General features: G+C 46.2%; 1 protein-coding gene across 1 annotated transcript; it reads right to left on the minus strand.

Moving 5' to 3' along the window:
• Positions 1–6,139: 6,139 nt before the first annotated feature.
• On the minus strand, positions 6,140–10,167 carry RPL19 (ribosomal protein L19). Its single transcript, XM_077314368.1, has 6 exons — positions 9,938–10,167; positions 8,673–8,779; positions 8,188–8,310; positions 7,648–7,768; positions 7,215–7,325; positions 6,140–6,322 (listed from the first exon to the last, which is right to left on the minus strand). Exons 1-6 carry the CDS (start codon positions 9,940–9,942, stop codon positions 6,199–6,201), a joined length of 591 nt encoding a protein of 196 aa, XP_077170483.1. The 5' UTR covers positions 9,943–10,167; the 3' UTR covers positions 6,140–6,198.
• Positions 10,168–13,700: the final 3,533 nt, after the last annotated feature.

Raw genomic sequence — 13,700 nt, forward strand, 5'->3', positions numbered from 1 at the left:
AGGTTGGCGCTCTGCGGGGCTTAAAAAAATCCTTTAGAACCATAGACCCCTAGATCAAACAGAGAATATCTGCAATGAGACTCTCTCACAGACTGTGATCTATATCTCTACAAAAAAAGCATTTTGCAAGTGACCTTTCTTTCTCTATGAACGTAGCTATCTTTGCTTTGTGCTTCATATCTGACAGGGGCAATTGGTGGAAAACCTTTGCAGATAGCCCAGTTGCTGGAAAAGATGGCCCTTTGTGGGTTTGGGAGCAAGCTAAGATATTGGGGGGGGGTGACAAAGGGAGAGAGAGAGAGAGAGAGAGAGAGAGAGAGAGAGAGAGAGAGAGATTACCGGGGAGGCGCATATGACATGCAGGTCCATGCTCGGTCACTTCACTGTTTCCTTCTTCCCTAATCGGCAGCTTTGTAGCACAATCTACGACTGGGCTCCCTTTGTTCTCTGCTGAGGAATACAGCAATCTCTCTTTGGGATTCTTTCATGGAAATATCAAAGACAGCATTGGATGTATTGCTTTTGTCCTTCCGGTGTTCTGCTGCACTTCTTCCACACTTGCAATTGCTCATGGAACCGCAACAGCTAGATCCTGTGACTAAAGTCACCTTGGAGAGCACTTAAACCTATGAGTCCTCAAAGCAGGATCAGAGGGAGGGAGGGAGCGTGTATCTGCACAGAAGGCATCAATGAATAACAGTTACAAGTCAGAGCCAACTCTGTTTTCATCTTCCGTCTTCCCGCGTAGTCCCAGACTGGGACTTTTGCAAGGTGCACACCATAGGAGGTGGATCGAGTCCCTCATTGGAACACGGCGCCTTCCCAAATTTGGCCTCTTTCCTGGAATGAAGGTCGAGGGCATAGTGTTTATCTTCTTGTCACCCAGCTGTTCTGCAAATCTCCATCAGCAGAACCTTCCAGTGGAAAGCGGCAAATGCCCCCATGGGCAGGGTAGAATGCGGGACTGTGTGAGTTTATAGGGCCTGCATGGCTGAGAGTATCCAACATGCAATGGATTGCAAAGAAGCTGCTCCAGTTTTCCTAGAACCCCAATAACAAACAAACAGTGACTCTTCTAACGTCGAGGGAGTGTGATCCTTTCTCAGCCCTAAAAGTGGGATCTGGAAAAAAGGCAGGAAGCACAACTTCCTGCAACATATGGATCCTGTACATCAGGGGTAGTCAACCTGTGGTCCTCCAGATGTCCATGGACTACAATTCCCATGAGCCCCTGCCAGCAAACACTGGCAGGGGCTCATGGGAATTGTAGTCCATGGACATCTGGAGGACCACAGATTGACTACCCATGATGTAAATGATGTTAGGGAGGAATCTCAGGCTGGGGTGAAGCACTACTTACTCCATAAAAACCTTAAGAAAGGAGGGGGGTATCAGATCTTTAAAAGTACTCTGATATGAAGACCTCAGCCACTTGCTCTGTGTCCTCTTGGGAAATGGGGACTGGTATTGCCACTGGGAATACTGGTAGAGATGATGGGCTCACTGGTACAGCCCTCTAAAGAATGGCGTGGCAAACCCCCTAACCGAACCGGTGGTCCCGGGCAGGTTGCGGTGGGAAACTTAAAGAACAGCTGTCTGTTCTTAAGTATGAAGAATTCATCCGTAGGTTGTGCAAAAAGTGAGTGTCAGCTTTCCTGTAGGTATGTACATTTCTTCAGATATAGGAATCTAAAGAACTGTGCACACACGCAAAAGCTTATACCCAGAATTAAACTCTCTTGGTTTTAAAGAGGCCCCTGGACTCAAACTTTGTTCCACAATAAATGCTTTGAATGGAGCTAAGTATCTCTTCTTAATTTTTGTTTTGGGCTTGCTGCAAGCATTTATCCCTCTTAGGCTTTTGAATAGTACTTAGTTTAATTACAAGCACCACACGGGATGTTTTGTGGTTGTCTGATGCCCTCTTCTGTTTTCTAAAGAGACCAGCAAGGGTGAAATACTGCTATGACAGGACAAAAATAGAGTCCAAGAGCACCTTTAACACCAACCAAGGTTTATTCAAGGCGTGAGCTTTCCAGCCAATGGTACACCACACTCTTCTTCTTCGAGGGGGTGCGATCAGCTGAGGGACTTGGGAATGTTCAGCCTGGAGAAGAGGGGGTTGAGAGGGGACAGGAGGGCTGTCTTTAAGTCTTTGAAAGGTTGTAACTTGGATGAGGGCAGGGAACGGTTCCTGTGGGCAGCAGAGGGCAAAACCCGCAGTAATGGGGTTAAACTACATGTAGAACGATACCAGGAAACAATTTTCACAGCTTAGTTCAGCAGTGGAATTGGCTGCCTCAGGAGGTGGGGAGCTCCCCCTCACTGACAGTCTTCAGGTAGTGGATGGTCAGATCCTTCTCCTGGCTGCTTGAGGTTGATCCTGACTTGAGCAGGGGGTTGGACTAGATGGCCTACATGGCCCCTTCCCACTCTAGGATTCTAGGAGTCTAGTTCAGCCGTGGAATGGATTGTCTAAGGAGGTGGTGAGCTCCCCCTCACTGGCCGTCTTCAGGTAGGGGGTGGTCAGATCCTTCTCCTGGATGCTTAAGGCTAATCCTGCCTTGAGCAGGGGGTTGGACTAGATGGCCTGCATGGCCCCTTCCAACGACCATATCAGCAAAAGACTCGAGGAAAGCCCTTTCTCCTAACCTCCCTGTAACGCACGGCGTTGGTTTCTGTGGACAAGTTTTCCGTCCAAGGAACCTCTCCCCGCAGTCTGCATCAGTAGACTTTCTCAGTCAGAGATTTTCCACTTCAGCTTGAAGCAAGCTTGAGTGCGCCCCATGGAGCATTCTGCAGAGTCCACTGAAGCATGCCGGATTTTGTCAGCAGAGAAGCCGATACAGACAGCGTTGCCTGAAGATATATAGTTTGAAAAGCATTGGTGGAAACTAAGAAATAGGAAGCCGCCTTCTAGCCTCATTTTGTTCCGCTCGTTTACCGACCTATAAAAACCCCTCCTCTTTTCAAATTTTTGACCCGAGGCCCCGTTATTAACGTAAGTCTCTACCCGGCCTGAAACGACAGGAGATTCTATTTACAGCTCAGGTTTCTTGCTGATACTCGAGGCAGATTGCAAAATATGATCAAACCACGTGATACATCTACTAGGCAATGCGACGGGACTATGATTACAGAAGTTAGGGAAACAACGCAAAGAGAAGAACACAGAAAATGGATTTACGATTGCAGAAGACATTGTAGTAAAATTAGACACAGAAAACAGACTACAATCCTGCACCTATTATTTAGGGTAGCTGCACTACAGGTGATATCTGGAGATGTCCAGGAATTATAATTGATCAGCCAAACGGTGCCTATCCAGATGTTCATGGACTACAATTCCCATGAGCCCCTGCCAATTGGCCATGGTGGCAGGGGCTCATGGGCTTCAACGTTTGAGAGGAGACAGAAAGTAACAGAGACTCCCTTGATTACTCTCAGCATTCCACAATAAAGTCTGCCTACCAATCTCTGATTTGGATATATTTATTTCCTTCACTGTTTCCCCCTGGAATTCAGGGATTCCAGTTTCATCCTTGCATCTGTTCATTGCTTTTATTGTGATGTATGCTTAATGTGCTGCTCAACCCCTCCCTATGTGCATGGAATGATAGCTTCCATTTCAATGTATCGGAAGAAGTGTGCATGCACAAGTAAGCGCATACCTTGAAATGATACAGCCACATCCCCTGAACAACTATGAGAGGGCAGCTGTGTTGATCTGAAGCAGCATAGCAAATTTAGAGCCCAGCAGAACCAAGCTTTATTTAAGGTAGCAGCTTTCTTTTCTTATCTGTAAGTCTGTTTATTCATGCCCAAATACACAGGAAAATTGTAGACCATGGACAGCTGGAGAGCCAGTTTGGCCGCCCATCTTAAAGCCTCCTGCTGCTCTGTTACTCTTCCTGGGGGGGGATACAGAATGCAAATCTCAGGCCTGCTATATAACGCTGAGTTTCTTTGCATGCCAAACACCTCTGTGTGCCTGCTCTGTATTACGACCATGCTTCTACTGCAGAAATATTTACTGCAAATTAATTTCTCACAGGGAGACAGGGTGTATTACACATTGGGAGCTAGCATAATCAGCAAAACGGGACATTCAATAACCTGTGCATTAGGTTTCTAGAAGGCTGGAAAGTGAATGCCAAATGTTAATCTCTGACTGCTCCGAGAATTGTATTGCCTGCTCTGGCTCCTACTTGCCTGAAACTTGGCCCTTCAATTTTCCATCACAACTGGGCATGTCTTTTGCTTCAATGCATGGTGAAGCTGGTACCCATTTTCTTATCTGCCTGGAATTTGGCAGGGAGCATCCTTTGGAAAATGTGGGGGCGAGGTTGGCATCGTCCCTACAAGCCTTCCGGACTGAATTTAAAAACTGTTCTGTTCCGGAAGTCTGAATTGGATTAGAGAGGGATGGAAGCTTGTTTATATTCCTGCATCCGCTGAGATGTTTTTCTTAGTAAACGCGGGGGAATTTTTATCTGATTTCATCCAATACCTCGAGCATGTTCAGATGGGGAGGGGGGAAATAGCAAAAAATGCACCGTCCGATTCAAGGATTTCTCCTTGCTCTCTTGTTCACCTTCAAGTCCCAGCTGCTGCGGGGACCCCACAGGGTTAAGGCAAAAGAAATTTAGAAGTGGTTGGACACCGCCTGCCTCTGTGTCACAAACACGGACTTCCTTGGAGGTCTCCCATACAAATATTAACCTGGGCTGACCCTTCTTAGCTCCTGACAGTTAACTAATCTGTAGACATGACTTGATTGATGGAACATGTTATCTGATGGTTATTAGGATGAAAAAACCCCCTCAGGTAATGCAAAAGGGGGGAATGAATTCCACCTGAGGAGGGAGCTCTGCCCACATGTCTGGACTGAGAACTTGTCTTTTTGTTTGAGCCTTGTGCTATGACCGGTCTAGAAAGCAGTGCTTGTGTGAAGGTAAGCAACCAAAGTCAAATCCCAGCCTACAGCAAATCCACGGGCATTAAAATTCCTAACCTTATTGAATAGTGCTAATTGGATTCTTCTGCTTATTCATGCGGCTGCTGGTCACTGCTCTGAATTTACATGTGCTTGGAGTGCTAATGAACGTAAGCGATGAGGAAGGTATTCTTTTCCGCTATCTCCATGTCCGGAAGTCGCCTGTGTTTGGAAGTGCATCAAATCACGTGCAACCTTCTGCAAAAGGCAAACTGTATAAAGCCACGCTGGCCCAGGGCCAAATTCCAAAGCCAGCTGTCCTAACCAAGAACAAATGAAACAGCGCCAGCCTCAGTACTGGTCACTTTAGAACTTCACTGTTGTTTTACTCACCTCTGGTCCTTGATGCTTAACACATTTCTAGTCCACGAGGGTTACTCTTCTTATCACAACAATGCTGAAAGTCAGGGACATTTGGTGAGGGACTCCACTGCCTCAGCTTTTCTTTAGTCCCAAGTATGCAACATTTCAGTGGCTCTCCTTTGTCCACATACTTAGGAGCTTGACAAGATTATCCTTCACAGAAGCCATGCTGATTTTACTTCTGAAAAACTTGTTCTTCTATGTACTTAACACTGTTCTTCTATGTACTTAACAGACATTTTCCCAGACCCCTTTATTACCACCATCTAATCCTCTAGAAAGGGACCAATTTTAGTGATGTTGTGTATTGGTTCTAGATCAGCAGGCTTGGTGCTTTATTTGTTTATTAGCCTGGGAGCATTCTCCCTCTTCAATGCTATTTGGCTCACTACTTGCAATCCCTACCTCCCCACCCCAAAAAAGGAACAGTGGTTCTGTGTAACAGTTACTACAGTAAAAACAAACCCAAGAATTCAGTCCCTCTGTAATCTGCCCTTGACAATCCATTCACCGTATTCATGCAAGTTTTCCATTTTTTTTATTGGACGTGTTTTCACCTTTTATGGTTTCTTTGATTTGTTCATTAATGTTACTGGCCACTTCTGAACCTCAGTCTACAGTTATTTAAACCAATCTGCCTTTAGAGTTTTACACAAACTCACAAGGATTTGCAATTTTTTTTTTTGTAGAAAAGGGATCTGGTGAGCAGTGCCTCTGAAAACAAATCTTGATCCAACCTAAAACCACCTCAAGTTTCTAGAAAAAGCAATTAGACACAAGTGGGATCAAGAGATTTATTAGATACCCTTTTGAGCACTATGTACACAGGAAGGCAGAAGTTACTTCTTGGTTTCTTCCTCCTTAGACAAAGTCTTGAAAATCTCCTCTTTCTTGGCTTGCAGACGTTCTTCACGGCGCTTACGAGCCTCCTTGGTCTTTGACCTGCGGGCTTCAGCCTGGTCACTGGAAAATAAAAGGCAACTTCAGTTGTACAAGACAAAGTTCGCATCGATACCTTCCACAGGTCCACTAAACAAACATGAGAACTATTTTCCATACAACCCCTCTCCATAGAGGGAACTCTATCGCTGATGCTACCCATCTCTAGAAATCTAACCTCGCTTCCTCTAAGAGCTCACCTGGATGCAATAATGTAATACCCGCCCCCCCCCCCCCGCCCCCCAATGCCAAGTGGCCTTGGCTGATAAGACCTGGCAGGTAATTTGATCTGCTCCCACCTCTCCTGTAACCAAAGTCAGGACATGAAGAAAACAAATCAAAGGAGTCTCTTTACTGCATCTACCAATTACATCAAGGAGTAACTGAAGTGGTTGCGGCTACAAGGATCAACAGTTTCAAGAAGGAATTGGATAAATATATGGAGCAGGGGTCTATCAGAGGCTATTAGTCACAACACGTAGATGGAATGCTCTGCCTCAGATGGTGATACTCTGTAATCTTGGTGCTTGGGGGGCCACAGCCAGAGAGTTATTGGAGTTCTGGCCTTGCTCGCGGACCTCCTGACGACACCTGGGTTTTGGACACTGTGTGACAGATTGCTGGAGCGGATGGGCCATTGGCCTGAACCAACATGGTTTCTTAGCACCACAATGGCTTCAAATGAACTGCCTTAGAGGAAAGAGTTAGTAAAGGGGAGAAAGCCCAGAAATTTAGAACTATAAGCTGTTCCAGTCCGTCTCCATTCTTTATCCTGTTTATTAATTTTCCTGGGCGTAACTATGTAAGTGCTGTTCTTTCTTTGGGAGGAGAAAAAGATTACCACCGAGAAACAGGTGGCTATGTGAAAACTGGAGAAAAATCCCCCCTTGCGGCGGCAGCGAATAAGAAAACTTACGCCAGAAGCTTCTTGCGAGCCTTATCTGCCTTCAGCTTATGGATGTGCTCCATCAGGATCCGCTTATTCTTGAACACGTTGCCCTTGACTTTCAAGTACAAGCTGTGGTACCTGAAGATGGCAAACCACAGCAATGAATGAATGAATGAAGACGCCCCTTGGGAATGTGAAGAAATGCATATATAAAAGGATACAAGCAGCTTTGCTATAATGGTGCCCTGAATTCTATGAAACCAAAACCTATTAAAATTCAGCATGCTTCTTTGCGAAGTCTACATAAGTTGACCTCATTGGCTCCATCTGCCCTTTTGGAAGATTTGCTTCTCAATGATGGTTAATACTTTCTGAAAAGCGAGGCTCACCTGCAACATCCTTAAACATCCCTACAGGCCCATTTAATCCACTGGAGAAAGCATGTCCATTCCCTACTTACATATGGCGATCGATCTTCTTGGATTCCCTGTACCTCCGGAGGAGACGCCTCAGAATTCTCATCCTTCTCATCCAGGTAACTTTCTCAGGCATACGGGCATTGGCCGTACCTTTTCTCTTGCCTGGACAGAAACAGAGGGTGTTATTAAATAAAACCAGCTCCGTGACACAGGAGAAATGAGCAAGGGTCCAGGACCACCTTAAAGAGCAACAAAATTTGTGGCAAGGAATGAACTTGCTTTTGTTAGCCTTGCTACAGAAAAACTAACACGGTTATCCATCTTGATCTATGTGACAGAGCTCGAAAAGCAGAGAGCCAAACCATCTAGGCCAGGGGTGGGCAAAGTGTGGCCCTCCAGATGTCCATAGACTACAGTTCCCATGAGCTCATGCCAGCATGCCCTGCCAACGGCTCATGGGAATTGTAGTGCATAGACATCTGGAGGGCCACACTTTGCCCACCCCCGATCTAGGCAATTCCTGAGGATGATCTTCCCAAACGCAACTTCTTCCACATGAGACGTCAAAAACTGATACTCACCAATGCCCATGTGCCTGCCCTTCCGGCGGGCCAAGGTGTTCTTTCTGCATCGTGCACGTGAGTGAACGGTGACAGGCTTGCGGATGATCAGACCATCTTTGATCAGTTTCCTGATCTGCTGACCTAAGGCATACAAGAACAGTAATCAGTGATGGTGAATTAATATTTCCCAAGAGAAATATACCCATCAGGTTTCCTTATTCAGAAATGTCCAGGATGCTGACTGGAGTGGGTTGTAGGGAAATAATTTCTCCTCAAGCCTCCATTATAGAATGAGAAAATGTTTTGTTGGTCTAATGCCTAAGCTACTGGAGTCTGGAGAAATTAATTGAGGTTCACTAATAGTGTGCTTCTGCTCGGTATTGACCAATTCATTTCAAAATGGAGACAAGCAGCATCATGCTAAAAGTGTTGCAAATGTGCAGCAAATAGTCCGCCCTCTCCAGAAACCTATCTGAACAGAGGCACTGCCACAGAAGACTTACGAGAGTTTGCATTTGCAATTTCATTCGTCTCATTAGGATCCAGCCAGACTTTTTTCTTGCCACAGCGCAGGACGCTAGAGGCCAGCCTCTTCTGGAGCCTTAGCATACTGGGGATGGAAATAAAAAGAGACAGGTTAGAGTTTTCATATCAAGAAAGAGAACATGAGACTGGAACAAAGATGTATGTAATGTATAAGACCAACAAAGCTTAATTCTGGAGATAAGCTTCCGTGTGCATGTGTCAGAGCACATTCAACGACATCTAATTCTGCATGGAAGTTTTTTCATGTAAGCACTCTACTTCAGATCCAAGTTTTACAGATGAAACGCAGTCTCTGGGTATTGGTCAGTTTCAGGGAAGGACTGCCTTTTGAAATTGTAAGGAGAGCTGCTTGAAGCTGCTTCCACTTCCAGATTGCTATCCTTGTGGAAGCATTTCCTGACTTCACTTTGTCTCAGATACTGTGCTGCAAAAAGAATTTGTGTGTGTGCACTTCAGCGTTAGCGTCAGAACTAAAGACGAGCCACATACCAGGCAAATTCTCCAATAATGGCCCCTGGGATACAGACGAAATGCAGACAAATGCAGTTTTGCAAACGAAAGCTCACTCACAGAATTAACATTAAGATGATGTTACGAAAAGCTTTAAAGCAGGGATGGCCAACCTGTGACTCTCCAGATGTCCATGGCATAGAATCCCCATGAGCCTCTGCCAGAAGACTAGCAGGGGCTCATGGGTACTGTAGTCCATGGACATCTGGAGAGCCAGTTTAACCACCCTTCCTTTAAAGCAGGAGTAGTTAAACTGTGGCCCTCCAGAAGCCCATGGACTACAATTCCCATGAGCCCCTGCCAGCAGTAGCAGGGGCTCATGGGAACTGTAATCCATGGACATCTGGAGAGCCAATTTAACCACCCTTCCTTTAAAGGTTAATTCCTAAGGCCCTCGCTCTCCTAAATCGTGACACGAGGGAGAAAAGAAATTGGGAGGAGCTTTTCTGGTACCTTTTGACCCCCCCTTCCCAGACCCTTCCCCCAAATCACCATAGGGGGGGGCCTAGAGAGCCCCCCCCCCACCTTTCAACCCCCCCAATTTTTGGCCGTTGCTAGGCCACGCCCCCTCCGCCCCCCCCACCCCCTCCAACTGCCGCTCTGCTTCGCTTTCCCCCCCCCCCCGGTCGAGCCCCCTCATCGCGCCCGGGATTCGCCCCGCGGCCTTCCCCGCCCGGTCCTTTCCCTCCCCGCTCCAGCTGGAGCTCCGCACCTCATGGCGGCGGCGCCGACGACGGCCCGGAAAGGAAAGGAAGGGAAACGCGCATGCGCCGGGCCACTTGGGTCACATGCCAGTGGGTCGTACCACTCCCTTCCTCGCCGCCCCACGCCTCTTTTTTGTTTTTCTCGTGTATTCCGTGTATCCCTCTGCCAGAACTCGAGCGTTCTTCGCGTGAGAGAAGAGTTGGGGGAAAACAAGGGCGGGAGGGATGAACCGGGGTTATCTCTTTTTCCGGCCTCCCCGCCAGGGTTGGGGATGGTCTGTCCCAAAACCCTATTGCGCATGCGTGTGTCGCGGGGTTGTCAGGTGGAGGGTCCGTTTCCGGAATAGCCGCGCGCCTGCGTTTCCAAAACCGTGTCTGCGCATGCGGGAGAGCTGCGAAGCCTGATTGCGGCACGTGACCAGAGGGAAGGCATGCCCGGGCTAGTTTATACGGAGTGCGCCTGCGCGACTTGCAATTTATCAGTATTTGTAGCTGTACTTTGTGGGGCGTTGGGTTTCTTTTTTGGATTCACACGTGCTTTCCTGACCTGGATGGTGGAGGCGAGCCCGAAGCAGAGTCACTGCAGGAGCACCTTAAAGACCAGCAGAGTTGCATTCTGAATACATTCTTGCAGCTCTTGAGGGACAGTGGGCCCAAACTGATTATTCTATCTTCCTTTCAGTGACAGAGAAGGGGAAGCCAAGCAGTGGCCCAAGAGTGCAATGATGAAGCTTAAAGTGTTGATGAATGTTTGTCGAAGGTCATTTTTCAGCTTAATATTGATGTTGTAACTGCTGTCAAGTGGTTTCTATAGCTCTCTCCTGCGTATTTGTACTTACACATTGCTCATGTGAAGCCAAAGGTAGCATTGCATATCTTACCCAAGAGGCTGAACGTGGTTCCCAGTTCCAGCACCTGCCTTTGCATAATGGGGTGTTAAGATGGGTGAGCCTCAATCTGCTTACTCAAAAATATAAGCGCTTGAGTTCAAAATGCTTTATGGAAAACATATTTACATAGCATTTATGATATGCTGCTTTGCTTCTGGAACAAAGGCCAAAAAAGTGGCTTCAAAATTTTAGGTAGGTGACCGAAGTCGTAGGTCCTAAGCTAAGAGTAGAAACCTAATACACGGGAACATGTGTTCACTACTCAGCCTACTATCAGGTAAAGTAGCCTCTCCCAAGTAGCAGGGCCTGCAAAAGGGAGCTCCTGCACCAGGCATTCGCTTGAGGCCCGACCGACTGAGAACATCTGGCCAGTGTTGTTATTTATGTTGTGTTATAAATATAAATTCTTGGTTGTTGTGATGTTGTATTGAAACTTGTATGTTATAGATTAATTATTATAATGTTCCATGTAAAATTACATAATGTTCCATGTAAACCTCCCAGAGCTGTAAAGAATGGGCAGTATAAAAATCCAAATAAAATAAATAAATAATTAGAATCAGCCTTTTCCACACAAATTATTTATCCCAAGTTCAATGCTTTCGGGAAACAGGTTTCTTGAATTCTGAGTGTCCATTCTTTATTTAAAAAGTAAACTTCTAGTCCTTTCTGTTGCAGAAATATAAGAGAAAAAGCAAGTATTTACAAGGGAAGGAGCCAGAGACTCGCTTTTAAAAAAAGGTGAGGATTCAGAGAATTTGCTACACATAGTAAGGGTAGTATATTGATATAATGATGTTCTAGTGCAGGCGAGGAAGTGGCTACTTCTGGGGGGGACACTGGGGTAGGACAGCTGCATGGAAACCTACATGGAAGCTATGTCACTACGTAGTTTTATCTTCAGCTTTACTAGCAACTGGAAGCCACCATCATCTTTAGACCAGGGGTAGTCAACCTGTGGTCCTCCAGATGTCCATGGACTACAATTCCCATGAGCCCCTGCAAGCATTTGCTGGCAGGGGCTCATGGGAATTGTAGTCCATGAAGATATGGAGGCCAGAGGTTGACTACCCCTGCGTCTAGACCAAGAGCTGAGACCTGCAAGTGAAAGGAGGAGCAAGTCAAGGTACTAAGCAGCTGCTTAAGATGTTAATGAGAATTCCAGTAATAAGCAGAAAACAGCAAGAGTCCAGGAGCGATCTGCCTTGACTCTCAGCCAGAGAAAAAGGTCATAGAGGAAGTACTGAAAAAGAATAACAAATATATATATATATATATATATATATATATATATATATATATATATATATATATATTTAAAAATAACAACCTTGAGTGGCAACTGAGTTTATATTAACTTTCCCAATTTTAGATGAGAAGAATCGCCAATGAGAGGTAGATCGTTACAAGCTGCATTTGCTATCCCTTTTGGCATTTATGAGAATTCGCCTACGAGGTAATAACAATGATCTTTTTTGGTCCCCTATGCCACGGGTAGTCAACCCGTGGTCCTCCAGATGTCCATGGACTACAATTCCCATGAGCCCCTGCCAGCGTTTGCTGGCAGGGGCTCATGGGAATTGTAGTCCATGGACATCTGGAGGACCACGGGTTGACTACCTCTGCCCTATGTGAAGCTTTTACAATTTCTGAAGTGCGTAGAATAAGCATATCAGTATTGTTTGCAGAGTGAGACAGGTGAAAAGTTATTGTCCAGGGAATGTTGTAGGTTGTAGGTTCCCTATTTCCCATACACACGTAGAATGGCAACCGATACATACAAAACCAGAATGATGATTTATGTTATTATATTTGTAGACTGCCTTTCTTTCTGGAAAGGCAGATGACACAGAGGGAGACAATGCAATCAGCAAGATGGGATGTACAAAAACTCTGAGATGGGATTTGGAAACAACAGAAGCCGAGAACTGTTAGCCGAGACATGTTAAAGGATGCAAAATTATACAGAAGGAGACGACCTATTTATTTATTTTATTATTGGACTTCTATGCTGCCCCTCAGGGCAGCCGACTCGGGGCAGTTCACAACGATAAAAATACAATTAAACCAGAACCAGAAAGAGCAAACATGAACTATAGGGCTGAGGCCAGCAAAGGGGTGCCTTTGTGAGTTGGCAGTTTCAAAATAAATTAGTCCATCCATCCATTTATATTTTTAAACTGCCTTTCCCTATGGCTCTGGGTGGTTTACATAAAACGTTATAGAACATTATTGTAGAAATGGGCACCTTTCCATCTGCACAGCATGCAAAAGTGCCTTATGCTCTCCTCCCACCCCCCAAAAGGCTCAAAATCAAGGGAACCCCCCCAAAGTGAACAACTGGGGATAATGTGATACTTCAATACCCCCTAAAACAAAACATGCTCCAATTGGGATGTCAAAAACTTGCCCGTGAAACGGCTGGCAACTCCAGAGGTGCCCCAATCATTTCAGTTATTATGAGGAAAGACTGGGGGTTCAGCTAGTCTGGGTGCTAGGAGAACTTCGGGGATGGTGTTAGTGCTTTGCAACAAAGACAGACATTGCAACTAAAGCCTTCCCTCCGTGACCCGTGCTCCTGGAGCGTGCAGAATAAGCCCCATGCGGGTTGCATGCCTAAACTGGTGCAGTATGTGCGTGTGCGTTTCTAACCCGCAGTGCCGTTCTTTCAACGCCTTTTGCGCTTTTGTCCCTTCCGGTTATTCTGTGGCAAGTTCTCATTTGTTCCTTGCTCCCTGGAGGGACCCAGGCTGCTGGGGGGCGGGGGGAGCAGTGATATCTTGGGCGCATCTGCAAGAAAGCAGGCGGTTTTCTCCTTGTGGAAGGCGGCTGGTGGAAACAATTACAGGGGAGGGGCCTGTTGACTTGCACACGCTCCCTG

This window comes from Paroedura picta, chromosome 16 (genome assembly GCF_049243985.1).
Source record: "Paroedura picta isolate Pp20150507F chromosome 16, Ppicta_v3.0, whole genome shotgun sequence".
Taxonomy (NCBI): Eukaryota; Metazoa; Chordata; class Lepidosauria; order Squamata; family Gekkonidae; genus Paroedura; species Paroedura picta.

Bases quoted from the DNA above. Each gene is read 5' to 3' on its own strand.
- RPL19 (XM_077314368.1), bottom strand. The intron at 7,769-8,187 runs GTGAGTATCAGT...GTTTCTGTCCAG, and splicing joins GGGCAGGCACATGGGCATTG to GCAAGAGAAAAGGTACGGCC. The intron at 7,326-7,647 runs GTAAGTAGGGAA...TGCCATCTTCAG, and splicing joins AAGAAGATCGATCGCCATAT to GTACCACAGCTTGTACTTGA.